This window comes from Peromyscus eremicus, chromosome 5 (genome assembly GCF_949786415.1).
Source record: "Peromyscus eremicus chromosome 5, PerEre_H2_v1, whole genome shotgun sequence".
NCBI classification, from domain to species: domain Eukaryota; kingdom Metazoa; phylum Chordata; class Mammalia; order Rodentia; family Cricetidae; genus Peromyscus; species Peromyscus eremicus.
The window spans coordinates 121,048,589-121,070,813 of record NC_081420.1 but is presented as its reverse complement, the minus strand read 5'-3'; the positions used below and the strand labels follow the sequence as shown (position 1 = coordinate 121,070,813).

Below are 22,225 nucleotides of genomic sequence, written 5' to 3'. Positions count from 1 at the left end.
CATATAAGCACATGCAAATATATATATATATATATATATATATATATATATATAATGTAGAATTAGGCAGTATGATCTTTCTGTAAACATCTGCTCTTAGCTGCCTCTCTCCTGTCTGTGATTTGCAGTAGCTGTGCATCAGGAGTGTCCCTGGCCCTCTTACTCAGCCCTAGTGTACAGTGCACTGTCGCATATGTGTTAATGATGCAACATGTATATGTCTACTCAAGACCTTGTTTTCTGGCCCTCAGACTCTGGCTGTCTCTACCAGTCAGGCACTGGATCTCCAGTCATCTCATCAATCAATGAGCAAAGAACTAGAACTAATACTCAATGATGAACGTGAATTTTGCTGCTATCCTCACAGAATCCTGTAGGCAGAAATTTAACAATCTTTAAAAAGTTCAAAATGTTCTCAACTGCCCCACCACATTCCCTTCACAGGCTATAAAGATATCATTCAGTCTCAAACCACAAAGTCACTATTTACTGCTATCCTGTTGTATAAGTTTCCTCTGAGACTAAAACATTCCATCCTGCAGAAAAGCTCCTTAAAAACAGAAGATAGCCGGGAGGTGGTGGCGCACGCCTTTAATCCCAGCACTCGGGAGGCAGAGCCAGGCGGATCTCTGTGAGTTCGAGGCCAGCCTGGTCTCCAAAGCGAGTTCCAGGAAAGGCACAAAGCTACACAGAGAAACCCTGTCTCGAAAAACCAAAAAAAAAAAAAAAAAAAAAAAACAACAGAAGATAGCCGGGCGGTGGTGGCACACGCCTTTAATCCCAGCACTCGGGAGGCAGAGGCAGGCGGATCTCTGTGAGTTCGAGGCCAGCGCAAAACTACAGAGAAACCCTGTCTCGAAAAACCAAAAAAAAAAAAAAAAAAAAAAAAAACCAGAAGATAAACAACTCAAGATAGCTTCAGGAAGTCCCTGAAATGGACCAGGTTCACTACGCCCCAATATAACAAAATTACATAATATTGTTATGATTATAAACAATAATAGTGCTGAGCGTCACTCAGACAAGCCTTATAAGTCTCCTTATAAGGAGACTCTTGAGATCACACCAACTGCCTGGAACAAGCAGAAACCAGGAGGTTTAGAGCAGAGTCACTTGGAAAGGATGCTCTCGAGTCTGGTGGGCTGCCAACAGGTTGTGCAGAGTGTTCCAGTTTCCAGCTTTGTGAGCTGTCATCCACAGTGGGATGGGCTTGGATGACACAGCTGTCTTTAAGTTATTTCTGTCCCTGTAAGTAACCCCAATAAACTCAATGGTTCACTAAGTTGGACTTTAATGGTATCCATACTTTGGTCTGTCATGGGATCCCTATCTGGGGCAAGTAGACGTAAGTTGTGTCCCCCAAGTTTTATCACAAAACATCTTAACTCCACTATCTTTAATCTGCCACTTCCGGACAATCTCTACTGCTACAGCCTAGCCTGACCCTTGGTCAGTTGGTAGAGTGCAGCAATTGCCTCTCACTGCAACCGAGCTCAGTCTCCTCTTCCTGCATCTGTTTTCCATGATATTGCACTATGCAAAGAAGGCAGGCCCAGACATTCCACTTCTCAAGATAATAAACTTTACACCTAAGAGTTAATATCCAAAACTGAACTACAACTTTACTAGGAAGACAAGGATAATGAAGGAGATTCTATTATATATATGATAGATATTCTAGATATCTAGAAATATGAATGGACCAAGAGTTCTCTAGGTTAACAGATTACTCAGTGGTTGAGTACTCTTTCCTAGGATGCTTAAGGCCCTGGGTTTGGTCCCTGGTAACAACAAAAATAAGTAAATAAATAAAACAGCTAAGGAGCTCCAGAAATGGTTCAGTAGTTAAGAGCACTTGCTGTGCTAGGTGGTGGTGGTGCACACCTTTAATCCCAGCACTCACTGGGGAGGCAGAGGCAGGCAGATCTCTCAGTTCAAGGCCAGCCTGGTCTACAAAGCAAGTTCAAGGACAGCCAAAGCTACACAGAGAAACCTTGTCTCAAAAAGGAAAAGAAAAAAAAAAAAGAAGAGTACTTGCTACTCTTGCAGAAGACCCAGGATCAGTTCCCCAGCACCCAGATAGTAGCTCACAACCGGCTATAACTCCAGTTCCAAGGAATCCAATGTGCTCTTCTGGTCTCCTCAGACACCTGCATGAAGAGACTCTAGCCAGCCTGAGCATAGCAGGCATGGCTCTGGCAGGCCTTGCCCTTCTCCCCGTTCCCTCTGCCTTGCTCAAAACTGTTAGATCACATTCCTGAAACTAGTCACCAAGGTCTGTTCCCTTATTTGGCCACTTCCTCCTCCTGAGGCTGACTGTCAAGGTCCAGCTATCAAAGTATTGAAGTCCAGCAATCAAAAGCCCCCTTTGGCTCACCTAATGAACATGTCCAATTAAAACTAAACACCTCATCCTAACACAGCGTCTGAGTCCTACTGAGTGTTGGCCATCACCAGTTTGTTTTTAATAGAAAATGAGGATGGGTCACACACAACCTCAAACTCATTCATGTAGTTGAAGCTAACCTGGAACTTCTGATTCTCCTGCCTCTACCTCCCAAGTGCTGGGATTACAGATGTGTGCTGCTGCACTAGGTTTAGACCTCAAAGGTGCTGAGCACAAATCCACCAACTGAGCTATGTCTCCAGCCATACAGTCAAATTTTACATTTATTTTTTTCTGTGCTGGGAGTGCAACCCAGAGCATCACACTCAGGGCCATTCATGGCAAGCTGTTGTACAGGCCTATCCTCCAAGCCAAACAACTGCCATCTTGGAGGGGAGTTTAGCTGTGTCCGCTTGCAAAGATCCCACCAGACGGACTTGTTGACTGTTTACATCTCTCCTAGAAAGGCGGGCTGGGTCATGAGACCCTCACTGAGTATCCTGCGGTTCATACCACCTGTTGTATGCGACACTGCTCTAACTGCATGGCTTCAAGTAGAGTCTAGAGCTATAGTTCTCAACTTTCCTAGTGCTGCAACCCTTTAATACAGGTCCTCATGTTGTGATGACCCCAACCATACAATTATTTTTGTTGCTACTTCATAACTACTTTTGCTATTGCTATGAATCATAATGTAAATTATCTGATATGCAGATATCTGATCTGTGACCCTTACGAAGGGGTCATTTGAACCCCAAAGGGACCACAACCCATAGGTTGAGAACCTCTGGTATAGAGTGTATAAACCAAGGAAGACAGTGGAAGGTGGCGGGGAGTCCAGCAATGAGCTATGAGAAGGCTATCATCCCTGCTGGGTAAAGGATTTCCAGTGTAGCCTTTTGTGAGGGGAGCACCCACGTCCAATAAGTAACCCCTCATCTATGCTCTGTAAGTAAGTCCAATGAACTCACTAGTTCCCCAGAGACCTCGGTTTGTTGTTGGGATCTTAGGGAGAAGGGCAGATATGGCTTATGTCTTCCCCTGGATAAGAATTTTACCAACACAAGCACTCCTCCAATGATCTACACTCGCAGCCAAATTTTATGTGTACTTTCAACATCCACTATTTATCTTGTTCATTCACAGAAGCAGCAGCTAAAACTGCACAAAGGAAAAAAAATGTGTTGATTCTACTGCTGTCTATACACAGGAGCAAACTACCCAGAATGCTATCATATTCTGAGGTAAACCAACAGGTCCTGAAATTTCTGTGAATTACAAAAGCCTAATGCTACTGACATCTAGTGGGCAGAGGACAGACCATGCTGCTAAACATGAAGGAAGACACAGGACTGTCTTGTGCAAAATGTCAACAGTGTCAGGTTGAGAAATTCTGGGCTAAACTAAGCAAGATCGTCCACAGCTTAAACTGAATGTGCAATTACATTGCTTTTTGACACTGAGATTCTAATACATGAAAATGTACAGTAGTTCAACAGGGTAACTGTTGCACATAAGACGGATCCTCAAATAAAGAGTCCTTTAGGATTGCACAATTTATCCAACTCCAGGACGAACAGTATTCCTTCTACACAGGATAATGCAAAGCCTCCAAGGCAGGGCTAATTAGATTAGATACTGGAAGAGAGAAAGAACTATCCAGTCTTATTAGCATTTAAAGAGCCTTTGGAACCTTAAGTGAGGCAGAAATTCTGAAACAGATGTGAGACGACTTTTGACTTGTTACTAAAACCTGGCTGCAGGAGAGCCCAGTAGGGAATCGACTCCCATAGTAGTCAGATGCTTGAAGTTTCTTAGTCTCTGACACACACACACACACACACACACACACACACACACACAGTAGGGAATCGACTCCCATAGTAGTCAGATGCTTGAAGTTTCTTAGTCTCTCTCTCACACACACACACACACACACACACACACACACACACACAGAGTAGGGAATCGACTCCCATAGTAGTCAGATGCTTGAAGTTTCTTAGTCTCTGACACACACACACACACACACACACACACACACACACACCACCCTGTTGTCACTGTTAAGATCGCAAGGTTTGACAGGCACTCCGGGAAGGAAGGCCTCACCTTCACGTCGTCTTTGAGCTCCGGCGCCAGGCTGAGCACCAGCAGGTAATGGGCATAGGCAGTGCCGAAGTCCTGGGCGCCCAGACAGTGCTCAGCGCTCTGCAAGGACCGCGCCACCAGCCGGTCCCGGCCGGCCGCCCCTGCGCCACCCCCGGCGCCGCGGCGGGGTCTGGGCCTCGAGTTCGGCATGGCTGAGTCTCCGCTCGGAAGCCCTCGAGGAAGACACCCTCCTCCGGGAACAGAGACCCTCGACGTCTCACTTCCCTGGGACCCAAGGCAGCCCCAGGAGGGCAGGAGGAAAGCGCGCTCCGCCCTACACAGAAGGGAGCTCCGCCTTCTCAGGCTCAGGCGGAGCTGCGCACGCAACGCGAGGCGGCGCGCAGTGATGACGCCACGCCGGCGCGCTCGCCCGGGGGAAGCCCCACCCCACCCCACCCCAGCGCCCTGGAGACCGTGAGCTGTGAGAGTCTTGGCCTTGCGGTCAGGTTGATAGGGCGGGCTGAAACCGACGGGTTCGTCCTCTCTCCCACCTCCTGGAGTGTGCTGCTGCTGCTGCTGCTGCGGCGGCGGCGTCTGCTGCGCCAGACCCTGCTTGCCTCGGCCGTGTGCGGTGCTCGGAGCTCAGGGCGCCAGTCTCAATATTGCAAAACGAAATAAAAGCACCGTAAAGTTGGTCACGGTGTGCCCTCTTAACGTTAAGTATTCTCACAAAACCCCGTGAGACGACACTTTGGATTACACTCCATAAAGAAGAAAAAGGCAGTCTCTGAGAACTGCTTCAAGGTCGCACAAGTTCGTGGGATGGATGTAGCCGAATCCGAGTTTCCTGATGACCTGTTTCATTCATACAGAAGACTTGGGTCACATGTGGCCTCTAAGATGTTAATCCGAAAGCTTTAAACGATATATAGGAATTGATAGCATACGCTGTTTTTGTCCTCATTTTCAAGAGATTGGTAGTGTGTCAAGTGGCTAACAGGAAATGGAGGATAGAGCATTTTGGGCATCAAACTAAAATTCTCCGGCTCTCTAAAGTCAACCTTTGTGTGACTTTCTGCTTTCTCTTGTGACATTCTCTGCCCCACTCTTTTAAGCACCTACCTATGTGCACCCTAAGAATGTAGGACTTAACTATAGAATATTTCTCTAAGAAGGTGGAAACACAGAGGAAGGCCTCTACACCTAATAGGACTGAGTAGAACATAAAGACCGATAGACTTGGGGGAATGGTCTTGTTCCAGTCCATGCTTTTCTCCTTCTTATTCATCTAGTAACCTTCCTTAAGACATTCAGAAAGACCCAATAAAGCTCTCTTCCTGGCTTAAGTCATAAGTTTTCTCTAACTATACAATGAAATAATCTACAAAAGCATTTTACTTAGACGTACATAGTTAATGTAATTCATCATCTAGAAACATTTAGAAATCATCTAAACTTTTAAAAAAGTTATTATACCTGTAATAACTGTAAACATCTAATATGTATGATGTCATTTGCATGGTATAAAAGTCAGAGGTGATAGGCTGTGGCTTAGTAGAGAGAGAGATCTCATTCCTTCTTTCCAGAGACTTGGAATGGAGATATGCTGGTTAGTGTTGATTTTCAAACTAACAGAATCTAGAATCACCTGGCAGACTCGCCTCTGGTCATATCTGTGGGTGATTATCTCAACTGCTTTAATTGAGGTAGGGAGACTTACCCACTGTGGGTAACACCATTGACTGGCTGAGAATCTGGACTGTGTAAGTGGAGACAGGAATCCGAGCCACAGTGTGCATTCACCACTCCCTGCTTCCTGAATGTGACAATGCTATGACCAGCTACTGCATGCTGCTGGTGCCCTGGCTTCCCTGCAATCTCTTTCTCTCTTAAATTCCTTTTGTCGGAGCCTTTTATCATCTGACAGCCAAAGTTACATTTTAATTACTGAAAGAATGATAAATGGCGATGGTGGTGGCACTGGTTACCAGTGGAAGTCACAAGCAATGGCCACGACTATTTAGTAGTAGAGCTTTATTAGGAAGAAGCCTGGGAAAGGAGCACGTGCAGAGAGAGGGAAAGATGGTGGGGGGAAGAGACAGAACAGAAAGAGAGAGGGTGGGGTCTGAGTCACGGCTCTTTAAGGCACAAGTGGGCCTACAGTGGGCCTACAGAGCTACACCACGCATGCGCTGACTCCGTGATCACTGCGTGACCACTCCGCAAGCACGTAGTCACCAGCGTACACTGATGATGTAAGACGCAAGACCCTTTGCTTAACTCCTGAACTGTGCATGTGCAGCAACAATTACCATGCCTAAGAGATCCATGAAACAAAAATGCCTCTGATATGCAAGCCCCTAGCCAAGGACAGATAGTTCGTGAAAGGCTGGAGGCTATTGTTTATGGGCGATAACAAGCCACATGTTTTCACTCCCCTAAACAAGTTTATCTGACCCATCTGCACTGGATATGCTTGATCACATGTGGGCAGGAGGCTCACAGGCTGGAGGTATGTCAGGATGTGTGCTTGCCCCTGAGTGGACTTGATGGGAAGTGCAATGAATTATGGATTTTCCTTCTTAAACCATTACAAACTGTGATTCTGGGTCATTTCCTGGGACAGGGGTTATGAACCTGGCCACTTGACCAGTATTTAATTAAAGCTTGCTTCAAATTTGGCTTTAAACTGTGGTAGTAGGCTTAACAGTCACAGCAACAGGAAAAGAAACTGAGACAAAGACTGGTGTTTGTTTGACACTTAGTCCCTGGCTGGTGGCACTCTCCGGGAAGATGGGTCACTGAAGTCCACCCTTAGGGTTTAATAGGCTAGCCCACCTCTCCCTTCTTGACACGAGATCAGCTGCCTCTGGTTCTTGCCACCAGGCCTTCCTGGCTATGGAGGGTTGTGTTCCCTAAAACTGTGAGCAGAAATAAAACCTTCTTCCCATAAGATACTTGTCAGGTATCTCCATAGCAACAAGAAAAGTAACTAATACAGGAAAGATCATTCGGATCACCACATGAGTTTCTGCTTCACCTGAATTATTTCATTTTGTAAGTTATCTTCTACTATGGGCATGATTTCCCCTTCCACAGGGTAACTTCTCTTTTGGTCTTTTTTTTTTTTTAATCTGCTCGGTGCCTTGGCCTGACCCAAGTACCTAAAACAACTAGACTACATTGTTCTAGAATATTAGTTGAAGATGTGTTACATATGTTTATGTTATAAAACATTTGTTTAATAATGCAAAGATGTGTTGCATTCTTTTATGTTGCATTGTCTAATTCCATGAAACTGTGTTACTTTGACTGTCTAAAACACCTGATTGGTCTATTAAAGTGTTGAATGGCCAATAGCTAGGCAGGAGAAAGGATAGGTAGGGCTGCCAGGCAGAGAATAAATAGGAGGAGAAATCTGGGAAGTGAAAAGATCAAGGAATGAGAAAAAGAAGAGGCCAGCCACACAGCGAGACATGGAATCAGAAGGAAAGAAAAGATATATAGAAACAGAAAGGTAAAGCCCAGAGACAAAGGGTAGATGGATTAACTTAAGAAAAGCTGCCTAGAAATAAGCCAAGCTAAGGCCTGGCATTCATAAGAAAGAATAATCCCCTGTGTATTTATTTGGGAGCTAGGTGGTGGGCCTCCCAAAGAGAAAAAAAAAGAGTAAAAACAACCAACAACAGTACATGAAAGAAACTTAGAAGCTACATGATTCCTTGAAAGTAACAGGAGGGAAAGGACAAACCATAGAGAACTAAAATTTCTGCAGGAAATGAATGGTCCAGTGCCTGTTCTCTACTGTAGAATTCCTAATATGTCCAGCAAAGTGTGCCAGTTAGATCTTCATCAAGTCAGTGTTGGTAAGAGTTGGAGGGTGGGGCTGGAGCCATGGTTCAGTGGTTTAGAGAATGTACTGCTCTTCTAGCAGACAAGTTCAGTTTCCAGCATTCACGTCAGATGGTTTACAAACTTCTGTAACTCTGGTTCTGGGGGATCTGACTTTGCCTCCAAGAACATAATTCATAATACATGTAATTAAAAATAATAAAAAAACAAAAACAACTTCTGGGCTAGAGATGGCTCAGTGGTTAAGAGCACTGGCTGCGCTTCCTGAGAACCTGAGTTTGATTCCTAGCAACCACATGGTGGCTGACAACTATTTATTGCAGGATCTGATGGCCTCTGCTGTCATGCAGGCATACATGCAAATAGAGCACTCATATACATAAAATACACAAATAAATAAATCTAAAAATAATTGAAATCTTTTAAAGGAGAGAGATGGAGAAGACACTAGGCAAGAAGTGTAGAAAGAACAAGAAAATAATTAAAGAAGCTGGGTGTGGTTATTTTTCTCATCACCTCTAAGATTAACCTATGGACGGTGACTACTGTAGCATGAATCTTTTTTTTTTTTTTTTCTTAAACTGCTCGGCCATTAGCTCAGGCCTACCATTGTCTACCTCTTACTCTTTTTTTTTTTTTGAATTTTTTTTCAATGCTGAATGCTGTTTATTGGAGGGAGGAGGTCTTAAATACAAGCTTACAGCACAATGGGAGAACCCTGGAAGGCAGAAGTTCGCTACAGATGTTTTACAATCTTGTAGCATGAATCTTAACAGGTCTTATTAATAAAATCAAACCTGGTACCAGTTATTGTGGTGAATGCTGGAAGATCAGAGAGACAGAACAAGTCACAGCTACCTCACCTCGCCAGTTCCTCAGCTGATCCTGTTTCCTCAGACTGGAAGACTCTGAGTCCTCATCCAGAATGAGTCTCAGCTGAACTGCTGCTCCAAAGCCTGAAAGCTTAACCAGCTAAAAAGCTTCTAGTTTCTGGTCCTCACGCCTTATATACCTTTCTGCTTTCTACCATCACTCCCTGGGATTAAAGGCTCGCTTTCTGGGATTAAAGGCATGAGTCACCATGCTTGGCTATATCCTTGAACACATGGATTTCTGCCTCTGGAATGCTAGGATTAAAGGCGTGTGCTACCACTGCCTATCCTCTATGTTTAATATTGTGGCTGTTCTGTCTCTGACCCCAGATAAGTTTATTAGGGTGCACAATATTTCGGGGAACACAATACCACCATAGACTACGGTAAAAAGGAGAATGATAGTCTTCCTGCCTCTTCTAAAATACCTCAGATAACCATGAGCTACCAGATCTCACTAAAACAAGATGTAAGTAAACTAGGTTTAGCACAGATCATTTGTGCTTCTTTATGTAATATAGTTTACAGACACTGTAGGAGGTCTTTTGCAAAAATACAACTGACAAAGTGTAAGGCCTGGTTGTCATAAGAAACCACAATAGAGCTGAGTATAACAGTGCACTCAGGAGGCTCTGCTCTCTGAGTCAGAACCCACTAGCACCAATTGGACTAAGCTGCTCCCAAAGAAACAGAGCCCATCAGCACTGATTCGACCAAGAACTCCCAGTGGACCAAGACTATCAATTGGAACAAGAGAGGTACCCTCAGACACAGATACCACCTGCACTGAGCAAAGGAGACATGAGTAGATTCCAGTGCAAAAATACAGGCAACAACATAAAGACCTATTTGACAGACACCATAAGAACCTGCAAGACCTGAACATACCAATGCAAAAGAAGCAGAAGAAATCAATCCTAAAAATGACGTTAAGAACATGATAGAGGCCTTTAAAGAGGAAATGAAAAATTCCCTTAAAGAAATGGAAGGAAAAACAAACAAAAAAATTAGAAGAAATCAAAGAAAGACAAGAAAAAGCAATTAAACAGATGGAGGAAACAGTTCAAGATTTGAAAATTGAAATCGAAACAATAAAGACGACACAAACTAGCTGGGCGGTGGTGGCACACACCTTTAATCCCAGCACTCGGGAGGCAGAGCCAAGCGGATCTCCATGTGTTGAGGCCAGCCTGGGCTACCAAGTGAGTTCCAGGAAAGGCGCAAAGCTACATAGTGAAACAAGGAAACCCTGTCTCAAAAAAACAAAACAAAACAAAACAAAACAAAAAAAAGACACAAACTGAGGGAATGCTGGAAATAAAAATCCTGACTGAATGAACAGGAACTAACTATAGATGCAAGCATAACCAATAGAATGCAAGAGATGGAACAAAGAATCTCTGAAGTTAAAGACACAATGAGAAAATAGATGTGTCAGTCAAAGAAAACATTAAAACCAAAAAAGTCGTAACACAAAACATCCAGAAAATTTGGATGAAAAGATCAAACTTAAGAATAATAGGGATAGAAGAAGGAGAAGAATACCAACTCAAAGACACAGGCTGACAGAATGGATACGAAAATAGGATCCATCCTTCTGCTGCATGCAAGAAACACACCTAAACTTCAAAGACAGACACTACCTCAGAGCAAAGGGCTGGGAAAAGGCTTTCCAATCAAATGGACTTAAGAAGCAAGCTGGTGTAGCTATCCTAATATCTAATAAAACAGACTTCAAACTAAAATAAATTGAAAGAGATCAGGAAGGACATTACATATTTGTCACAGGGAAAATCCACCAAGATGAAGTCTCAATTCTGAACATTTATGCCCCAAATACAAAGGCACCCATATTTATAAAAGAAACATTACTAAAGCTTAAAATGCACATCAAACCCCACACATTAGTAGTGGGAGATTTCAACACACCACTCTCATCAAAAGACAGATCTACCAGACTGAAATTTAACAAAGAAATAAAGGACCTAACAGATGTTATGACGCAAATGGACTCAATAGATATCTATAGAACATTTCATCCTAACACAAAAGATGAACCTTCTTCTCAGCACCCCAGAGAACCTTCTCAAAAATTGACCACATGCTTGGTCACAAAACAAATCTCAACAGATACAAAAAACATTGGAATAACCTCCTGTATCTTATAGGACCACCATGCCTTAAAGTTAGATTTCAACAACAACAAAAACTATAGAAAGCCTACAATCTCAACTGAAACATCAATGGGTCAAGGAAGAAATAAAGAAAGAAATTAAAGATTTCCTAGAATTCAATGAAAATGAAAGTACAACATACCCAAACTTATGGGATATTATGAAAGCAGTGCTAAGAGGAAAATTCATAGCACTAAATGTACACATAAAAAAGTTGGAGAAATTTCACACTAGTGACTTAACAGCACAACTGAAAGCTCTAGAACAAAAAGAAACAAACTCACCCAGGAGGAATAAACACCAGGAAATAATAAAATTGAGGGCTGTAATCAATAAAATAGAAACCAAGAGAACAATACAAAGAATCAATGAAACAGACATGCCAAGCCCACCCCTCCTCTTCTCTCCCATGCTCCAGGCCCATCAGCAGGTTCCCTTGTCCTCTGGATTCTACTAGATCTCACCAGCAGAGAGCAAGAATGGGTGGAAAACACCACTCCACTGGTGGGTGTGTCTGGGCACAGGTCAACACTCTCTGTTCAGATGGCCTTGCACACGGCCTGTCTTCAGATGGCCTTGCACACAGTCTGTCTTCAGGTGGCCTTGCACACAGTCTGCCTTCAGATGGCCTTGCACACGGCCTGTCTTCAGATGGCCTTGCACACAGTCTGTCTTCAGATGGCCTTGCACACAGCCTGTCTTCAGATGGCCTTGCACACAGTCTGCCTTCAGATGGCCTTGCACACAGCCTGTCTTCAGATGGCCTTGCACACAGTCTGTCTTCAGATGGCCTTGCACACAGCCTGTCTTCAGATGGCCTTGTACACTGCCTGCCTTCAGATGGCCTTGCATACAGCCTGTCTTCAGATGGCCTTGCACACAACCTGTCTAACTCCACATTCTAGTGACACGTTGCACAACTGTCTCAAACGGCTTCTGTGTTCCTTGCTGACGCCTTTGTAAATACTCCCTCCACGGAACTCTCCTCTATTCAGTTGATTTAATTTATCATGTGTTTTTAGCTGGAATCCTGAATGAAATAGTCAGAAATCATGTTTCAGATTGTGGGGCAATTAGTATACATTCAAAAACAGTTGTTGGACAGTAACAAGAAGTGTGACTATTTCTCTTTACTCTATTAATAGTTTCCTTGACGAGCCTGAGGGGTACAGACCTTTGATACTATCTCTCAACTCTTCTTTAAAGTTATACAGCCTCACTTTTATTAAAATGACTCTTTGTTTATGTGCTGTCTTGGGGAGTGGAGAGCAAGCAAGCAACTTTGCCAGATTGACTTGAGTTGGTTTTCTATCCACCCACTGTACTCTCTCTCTCTCTCTCTCTCTCTCTCTCTCTCTCTCTCTCTCTCTCTCTCTCTCTCTCTCTCTCTCTCTCTCTCTCTCTCTCTCTCTCTCTCTCCTCTCTCTCTCTCTCTCTCTCTCTCTCTCTCTCTCTCTCTCTCTCTCTCTCTCTCTCTCTGTGTGTGTGTGTGACAGAGATGGAGGGGCAGGGAGAGAAGAAGCAAGTAAGTCTGTTTTTTGAGTTTAATTCTTTTTTTTAACTTGTTTCTTTAGTATTAGTTGCTAGGATTTTAGTTATGGTGAGTTTTAGACTTAGAGTAAACTTAGAGTTGGTGTTAGAAATAGGGTTAGATACAAACTTAAAATGGAGCCATGTGAACATTAAATTTAAAGTTCATGTGGTTAGGGTTAGGGACAGATATTGGTGTAACACTGGGATGTGGGTATAATTACTGTTGAAAATGATTTACAGTTAGTTTTAGTCCTAGTTTTACTACTTGGGTTATACGTCCAGTTAGGCTAGTTTAATTCTTATTGAGAGGCAATTCCCAGGACAATGTTACCTGGGTTCTATCAGCTTTTATTCTAGAGTATTTTTTCAGGGGTGTTTATAGACAGCCTCAGGCAGGGAGCACAGATTTTCCTAAGCTGTAAGAGAAGACAATGTCTCCCTCCAGGACATGCTTGGTCAGGTTAGCTCGTGGTTCACCAGAAAAGACTGGACGTTCTAAGCTTGGAGTTTCTCAGCTATGCCCACTGTACCTGAAGCATACAAGTGGCCTCTTCACACGGCCTTTGGGACTTGAAAGACAAGGGGCACTAATGCAAGCCTGCTCCTGTTCATTCTGACTGCTGTCTTATGAGTAAACGCGGCCTGTGTTTCATGTCCTCTGCTAACACCTATGAATTGTAGGAGGCTAACTTGCTAGGTTAAGTGTCGGTCAGTCTCCTGTCACTATAACAAATCCCCAGATAACTAACTAATAAGGAGAAAGGGCATATCTTAGCTCACAAATGACAAGGCTGATGGAGTGGACCCATAGATTCTGAGGCCTCTGGCACTGTTGTTAAAACCACAGTAGGATGCACAGGGCACAGAAAACAGCTGATCCCATGGCCAAGAAGCAAATAACAGGAAGGGGCCCATTTGAGAGCAGGCCCCTGGGGTCCTCAGGACCTACCACCACTGCCCAGTAGCACCATCCTAGAGACCAAGCCTTTCAACATATGGGCCTTTGGGAGACATTCATCACTCAAAGTACAGCACCTTGCACATGTGGAACCAAAATAAGACCAAAATGCTTTCACCCCAAAACTAAAGGCCTAAGACTGCTCCTTTTTAGCTACAGGCCATAAGTTACTGGAACAGGCCAGAAGTTACTGAAACCAGTCAGTTCAGATTCCAGAAACCAGGAAGTGTAAAAGTACAGAGTCACAAGGTAGTCAGGAGGTAATGGCTGCCAGACTATGGAATGTCCTCTCCCTGGCCCCCTAGGCAACTACTTGACCATAGAATGTCCCAATCCTAGTTTCCAGAGTGACTGTGTAATCACCAGATGCCCCCATCTGGGGGCAGCCAATGAGAAATGGTGGCGGGCAACTACCTCCTTAGAAGGAAAATTGAATTGTGATTTCTGGAATTCCTAGACACAAGCCAATCAGAATTGTACCCGTACTAGCACCCCTAAATGATGTAACCTTGTGATTTTTTCCTTTAAAAACTGGGCTTTCAGATAGGTGGGCACTTCCTCCAGCCTCCACTGCATTGGATCTGTTGGACAAAGTCCCTGCCTAGGCTTGTATTGCATTTCCCGAAATTAAACCTTGCTTTTGCATTCCAGCCTGCTCGTCCTTGGTGGTCTCTCTAGGGGTTGCGATCTGGGCACAACACACACAGAATCATATCTCATGCCCTTCACAGCCCTTGCCAGCCAATGGCATCCTTTGATTAGTTTCCATCCTGAAGTTGGGTCATTTTGTATCAGACCTGCTGCCCTATACAACTGTAACCACTTTCCCTCGAGATACTCTGGGCCATGAAGTTTCGCTCGCTCGTTGGTTTTTTCTGTCTCTGTCCTCCCGCCTTCATTGATTAGAGAGCCTAAACTCATTACACTGCTCTCCAGTAGCAGCCACAATCACAGGAAATGGCCTCTAAAGCAGTGTGAAGGCCACAGCACTTCTTTTACCAATGCTTTTCTCGGGCCCCATTTGGAGAAATAAAGGCAGAACTTGACGCCTAGGTTAGCAACACATGAAAAATCCACTCCCGTGCCCCTCTCTTCCTGGTCTTTAAGTTCTTTCCTCCAGGGCTGGGGAGATGGTAGTTAACACTGACTGCTTTTCCAGAGGACCTGGGTTTGCTCCCAGTCACCACATGGCAGCTCACATCCATTCCTAACTCCAGTTTCAGGGAATCTGATGCCCTCTTCTGTCCTCCATGGGCAGCAGGCACATACATTCCTGCAGACAACGCACCCACACACATAAAAAATAAAATAAAAATTCTTTTCTTTATATTATGTGAAGGAAATGTCAGGGCTTGGCTACTTTCAGTGTGGAACCACCTGTTCTGTTAGCATGGCTTCCTGGACTCCAGGAAGAGAATGCTGGGAGGATCCATCAGGGTTTTTTGTTTGCTTGTTTGTTTGTTTGTTTGTGGTATTGTATTCCCCCAAATATTGTGCATGCTAATAAACTTATCTGGGGTCAGAGACAAAGCAGCCACAATATTAAACATAGAAGTTAGGCAGTGGTAGCACACGCCTTTAATCCTAGCATTCCAGAGGCAGAAATCCATCTGGGATCTCTGTGAGTTCAAGGCCACATTGGAAAGAGCCAGGCATGGTGACTCACAACTGTAATCCCAGGGAGTGAGCCTTTAATCCCAGGGAGTGGTGGTAGAAGGCAGAAAGATATATAAGGCGTGAGGACCAGGAACTAGAAGCATTTGGCTGGTTAAACTTTCAGGCTTTGGAGCAACACAGTTCAGCTGAGATTCATTCTGGATGAGGACTCAGGCTTCCAGTCTGAGGAAACAGGACCAGCTGAGGAATTGGCAAGGTGAGATAGCTGTGGCTTGTTCTGTTTCTCTGATCTACCAGCATTGACCCCAATAACTTGCCTCGGGTTTGATTTTATTAATAAGACTCTCTAAGATTCATGCTACATTTGTTTGTTTGTTTGTTTGTTTTATTTTTTTTTTTTGTCTTCTTCCTATGGCTTGCTCGGCTTTCTTTCTTTCTTTCTTTTTTTTTTTTTAATGCCCAATGCCATTTATTGAAGGAGGGAGGAGGTCTTAAATACAGGCTTACAGCACAATGGGAGAACCCCGGAGGGCAGAAGCTCGATACCTATGTTTTACAATCTTGCATCTAAGGTGTTAACGCCCATTATGCAGACAAGGAACTTCCCTTAAGCATTCAGGAGGGTGGAACCCAGAAGGGAATTAGCATAGGGAGGATATCAAGGTCAAGGTCAGCAAGCAAGGCAAGTTACCCAAAACGGGGGCCAGGGTCCTACAGGTCCCCCCTTTTACTAATAAATGAGCTTCTGACTTAGGTTGCGTGGGATGTCAGCAGGTCACCTTACCCATCATGGAGATGCCTGCCCAGGCTACACAGGCGCTCTGTCTTAGGTTGGTGAGCGCCCCCCCCCCAGGTATTACCCATCTCTGAATACTCATTATCATACAGGCTCAATCGTGGGTGAGCTGCAGAGTTAACTGCTGCCAAAGATCTCAAAGTGGCACTGGGCTTGCAATCTGTGTGTTCAACACAGAAAAGACCAACAGAAGTCCTAACCCACCCATAGTTAGTAGGCTAAAGGCAACTGAGCCATTCCCTTCCTTAACAAGCCTTACTGCAAATTGGAGTCCTTGGAAGATGGTATCCAAAAGCAAATGGTACTTGAGTTTTGTGCATGGTGACAGTTATGGATCTATTTGTAATCTTTTACATATTGACATCCAGTTATGCCAGCACCATTTGTTGAAGATACTTTCTTTTTTCCATTGTATAGTTTTGGCTTCTCTGTCAAAAATCAGGTGTTCATATGTGCGTGGATTAATGTCAGGGTCTTCAATTGGATTCCATTGGTCTGTATGTCAGTTTTTATGCCAGTAACAAGCTGTTTTTATTACTATAGCTCTATAGTAGAGCTTGAGTCAGGGATGGTGATTCCTCCAGAGGTTGCTTTATCATACAGGATTCTTTTAGCTATCCTGGGTCTTTTGTTTTTCCATATGAAGTTGAGTATTTTTCTTTCCAAGTTTGTGAAGAATTGTGTTGGGATTTTGATGGGGATTGCATTGAATCTGTAGATTGTTTTTGATAAGATTGTCATTTTTACTATGTTAATCCTACCTATCCATGAGCATGGGAGATCCTTCCATTTTCTGATATCTTCTTCAATTTCTTTCTTTAGAGATTTAAAGTTCTTATCAAAAAGGTCCTTCACTTGTTTAGTTAGTGTTATCCCAAAGTATTTTATATTTTTTGTGGCTATTGTAAAGGGTGATGTTTCTCTGACTTCTTTCTCAGCCCTTTTGTCATTTGTGTATAGGAGGGCTATTGATTTTTTTGAGTTGATCTTGTATCCTGCCACATTACTGAAGGAGTTTATGAGCTGTAGGAGTTCCCTGGTAGAATTTTTGGGGTCACTAATGTATACTATCACATCATCTACAAATAGTGAAAGTTTGACTTCTTCCTTTCCAATTAGTATCCCTTGGATATCCTTTTGTTGTCTTATTGCTCTAGCTAGAACTTCTAGTACTATATTGAATAAATATGGGGAGAGTGGACAGCCTTGTCTTGTTCCTGATTTTAGTGGTATCGCTTTGAGTTTCTCTCCGTTTAATTTGATGTTGGCTGTCGGCTTGCTGTAAGTTGCTTTTATTATGTTTAGGAATGTTCCTTGTATTCCTGATCTCTCTAAGACCTTTATCATGAAGGGGTGTTGGATTTTGTCAAAGGCTTTTTCAGCATCTAATGAGATGATCATGTGGGTTTTTTCTTTCAATTTGTTTATATGATGTATTATATTAATAGATTTTCGTATGTTGAACCATCCTTGCATCCCTGGGATGAAACCTACTTGGTCATGATGGATAATTTTTTTTTGATGTATTCTGTTTGCCAATATTTTGTTGAGTATTTTTGCATCAATGTTCATGAGGGAGATTGGTCTGTAATTCTCTTTCTTTGTTGCATCTTTGTGTAGTTTGGGTATCAGGGTAATTGTAGCCTCATAAAAAGAGTTTGGTAGTGTTCCTTCTGTTTCTATTGTGTCGAACAATTTTTTTTGGTTTTTCGAGACAGGGTTTCTCTGTAGCTTTGGAGCCTGTCCTGGACTAGCTCTGTAGACCAGGCTGGCCTCGAACTCACAGAGATCTGCCTGCCTCTGCCTCCTGAGTGCTAGGATTGCAGGCGTGCACCACCACCACCCGGCTGTGTGGAACAATTTGAAGAGTATTGTTATTAGTTCTTCTTTGAAAGTCTGGTAGAATTCTTCACTGAAACCATCTGGTCCTGGGCTTTTTTTTTGGTTGGGAGACTTTTGATGACTGTTTCTATTTCTTTAGGGGTTATTGTTCTATTTAAATGGTTTATCTGGTCTTGATTTAATTTTGGGATGTAGTATCTGTCCAGAAAATTGTCCATTTCTTTTAGATTTTCCATTTTTGTAGCGCACAGGTTTTTGAAGTATGATTCTCTGGATTTCCTTGTTGTCTGTTGTTATGTCTCCCTTTTCTTTTCTGATTTTGTTAATTTGGATGCTCTCTCTCTCTCTTTGCCTTTTGTTTAATTTGGATAGGGGTTTGTCTATCTTGTTGATTTTTTTCAAAGAACCAACTCTTTGTTTCATTGATTTTTTTGTATTGTTCTCTTGGTTTCTATTTTATTGATTTCAGCCCTCAATTTTATTATTTCTTGGTGCCTATTTCTCCTGGGTGAGTTTGTTTCTTTTTGTTCTAGAGCATTCAGGTGTGCTGTTAATCCATTTGTACGAGATTTCTCCATCTTCTTTATGTGTGCATTTAGAGCCATGTATTTTCCTCTTAGCACTGCTTGCATAGTGTCCCATAAGTTTGGGTATGTTGTACTTTCATTTTCATTGAATTCTAGGAAATCTTTAATTTCTTTCTTTATTTCTTCCTTGACCCATTGATGTTTCAGTTGAGATTGTAGGCTTTCTATAGTTTTTGTTGTTGTTGAAATCTAACTTTAAGGCATGGTGGTCCTATAAGATACAGGAGGTTATTCCAATGTTTTTTGTATCTGTTGAGATTTGTTTTGTGACCAAGCATGTGGTCAATTTTTGAGAAGGTTCTCTGGGGTGCTGAGAAGAAGGTTCATCTTTTGTGTTAGGATGAAATGTTCTATAGATATCTATTGAGTCCATTTGTGTCATAACATCTGTTAGGTCCTTTATTTCTTTGTTAAATTTCAGTCTGGTAGATCTGTCTTTTGATGAGAGTGGTGTGTTGAAATCTCCCACTACTAATGTGTGGGGTTTGATGTGCATTTTAAGCTTTAGTAATGTTTCTTTTATGAATGTGGGTGCCTTGTATTTGGGGCATAAATGTTCAGAATTGAGACTTCATCTTGGCAGATTTGCCCTGTGATAAATATGTAATGTCCTTCCTGAATTATTTCGATTGATTTTAGTTTGAAGTCTATTTTATTAGATATTAGGATAGCTACACCAGCTTGTTTCTTAGGTCCATTTGCTTGGAAAGCCTTTTCCCAGCCCTTTACTCTGAGGTAGTGTCTGTCTTTGAAGTTAAGGTGTGTTTCTTGTATGCAGCAGATGGATGGATCCTGTTTTCTTATCCATTCTGTTAGTCTGTGTCTTTTTATAGGTGAGTTGAGACCATTGATATTGATGGATATTAATGACCAGTGGTTGTTAATTCCTGGTTTGTTTGTTTTTTTTTTTTTTTGTGGTCATGTTGTGTTGTCCTTCTTTGGTGTTTGTTGGTGTGGGATTATCTATTGCCTGAGTTTTCATGGGTGTGTTTAGCTTCTTTCGGTTGGATTTATCCTTCTTTTTTTTTTTAAATATATGCTATGCAAATGTTAATTTGATTTTACATTTTTTTTAAAGATTTATTTATTTATTATGTATACAGTGTTCTGTTTGCACATATCCCTGCAAGCCAGAAGAGGGCACCAGATCTCATTACAGATGGTTGTGAGCTACCATGTGGTTGCTGGGAATTGAACTCAGGACCTTTGGAAGAACAAGCAGTGCTCTTAACCTCTGAGCCATCTCTCCAGCCCCGGATTTATCCTTCTATTGCTTTCTGTAGGGCTGGATTTGTGGACAGGTATTTATTAAATCTGGTTTTATCATGGAATATTTTGTTTACTCCGTCTATGGTGATTGAGAGTTTTGCTGGGTATAATAGTCTGGGTTGGCATGTGTGGTCTCTTACTGTCTGTATAACACTTGTCCAGGACCTTCTAGCTTTCATAGTCTCTATTGAGAAGTCTGGTGTTATTCTGATGGGTTTGCCTTTATATGTTACTTGGTCTTTTTCCTTTGCTGCTCTTAATATTTTTTCTTTGTTCTGTATGTTTAGTGTTTTGATTATTATGTGGTGAGGGGAATTTTTTTTTGCATCTAACCTATTTGGTATTCTGTAAGCTTCTTGTATCTTCATAGGTATTTCTTTCTTTAGGTTAGGAAATTTTTCTTCTATGATTTTGTGGAATATATTTTCTGTGCCTTTGAGTTGGTATTCTTCTACTTCTTCTATCCCTATTATTCTTAGGTTTGGTCTTTTCATGGTGTCCCAAATTTCTTGGACGTTTTGTGTTACAACTTTTTTGGTTTTAGTGTTTTCTTTGATTGACACATCTGTTTTCTCTATTGTGTCTTCAGTGTCAGAGATTCTCTGTTCCATCTCTTGCATTCAGTTGGTTATGCTTGTTTCTGTAGTTCCTGTTCATTTAGTCAGGATTTCTATTTCCAGCATTCCCTCAGTTTGTGTTTTCTTTATTGTCTCAATTTCATTTTTCAGATCTTGGATTGTTTCCTTCATCTGTTTAATTACTTTTTCTTGGCTCTCTTTGAGTTCTTCCAATTTTTTGTTTGTTTTTTCTTCCATCTCTTTAAGGGAATTTTTATTTCCTCTTTAAGGGAGTTTTTCATTTCCTCTTTAAGGGAATTTTTTATTTCCTCTTTAAGGGAATTTTTTATTTCTTCTTTAAGGGCCTCTATCATCTTAACGTCATTTTTAGGAGAGATTTCTTCTGTTTCTTCTGCCTTGGTATGTTCAGGTCTTGCAGGTGTAGAATCACTAGGTTCTGATGGTGTCATATAGGTCTTTATGTTGTTGCCTGTATTTTTGCACTGGCGTCTACTCATCTCTCAGGCAGTGTCTGTGTCTGAAGGTGCCTCTCTTGTTCTAATTGTTAGTCTTGGTTCACTAGGAGTTCTTGGTTAAATTGGTGCTGTTGGGCTCTGTTTCTTCAGGAGCAGCTTAGCAGTGTTTGTGGGTTCTGTCTCTGGGAGCAGTTGTTCCCAGTTGGTGTAGGGTGTGCTTATGGTTTCAGTGGTTGTTAGGTTTGGAGGTGTTACTTTTTTTGTTTGTTTTTTGTTCTTTTTTTTGGAGGGGGGGTTGGTGGGAGAGCAGGGAAAGGTAACTGTCTGGTCACTGGGACTCCGATGGGTAGGGCCTAGGGGCTAGAGACCTGATCTGTAGGTCTGGAGATGGGAGCTTACCTGTTCTCAGTTGGTAAAGTACATACATACGATTCCGGTGATCTGGTTGGGTGGCTGGGTGGGGCCTTCTTTTGTGTGCTCATTCATCAACTCCCCAGCTGATCTTGTTTCCTCAGACTTCAAACTGTAGGATTCTGAATCCTCTCCCAGATGGATTTCAGCTGAGCAGGGTAGTCTCACCAACACCTCCAAGTTGTTGGGTTTTGCAGGATCAGCAGCTGGGCCCTGGGTTGGCCTCAGACAGTGTTCAGATCCATTCTGGTCTCGTCTCACAAAACCGGCTCCTTCCTCAGGTGTTGGGATTAAAGGTGTCCCTGTTCCAAGCTCTTGATTAAGAGCTTGTTTTCACTAACTCTTCTTGCTTGTGTTTTTAAGAGCATGTTCTGGTGTTTGCTTCAGCAGCACATATACTACAACTGGAATGATACAGAGAAAATTAGCATGGCCCCTGCACAAGGATAACACACAAATTCATGAAGCGTTCCATATTAAAATAAAAAAGAATGCTTCCTGGTCCTGCTGGGATTGTCTAATTGCTGCTTGTTTTATAATGGAATGTTGATGAGTGTGCCCAGTTTTACCGTTTAGTGACAATAGCTGGGTTTTGGTGGTTCAGGCTGCCTGGTCACTTACTGTCCCCAGGTGTGACGTTTCACTTCTATCAGGACCCAGCAGTGAGCTAAGAGCAGCTTTTCAAATGAGGAATAGCGACAGTGTGGGCTTCTTCCACAGCCAACAGTGCTTTCTCTGCAGTTTGGCGGTCTCCAAGCGACACCTTTGCTGCTTATGCACGTCCAGTGATGTTGGACGGGCTGG

General features: G+C 42.6%; 1 protein-coding gene and 1 non-coding gene across 2 annotated transcripts in view; one reads left to right on the top strand and one right to left on the bottom strand.

Annotated features, from left to right (window-relative positions):
- LOC131911901 (protein arginine N-methyltransferase 9) overlaps positions 1 to 4,814 on the bottom strand; it is a 34,847-nt gene extending 30,033 nt beyond the window's left edge. Inside the window, exon 1 of the mRNA XM_059264319.1 lies at positions 4,499 to 4,814. Within this exon, the coding sequence (XP_059120302.1) occupies positions 4,499 to 4,687 (189 nt within the window). The 5' untranslated portion in view covers positions 4,688 to 4,814. The remainder of the gene's footprint in view (positions 1 to 4,498) is intronic.
- Positions 4,815 to 21,795: 16,981 nt separating this feature from the next.
- Positions 21,796 to 21,902, top strand: LOC131912187 (U6 spliceosomal RNA). The gene has a single exon (XR_009379583.1). It is a non-coding gene; the product is annotated as a U6 spliceosomal RNA (small nuclear RNA).
- Positions 21,903 to 22,225: the final 323 nt, after the last annotated feature.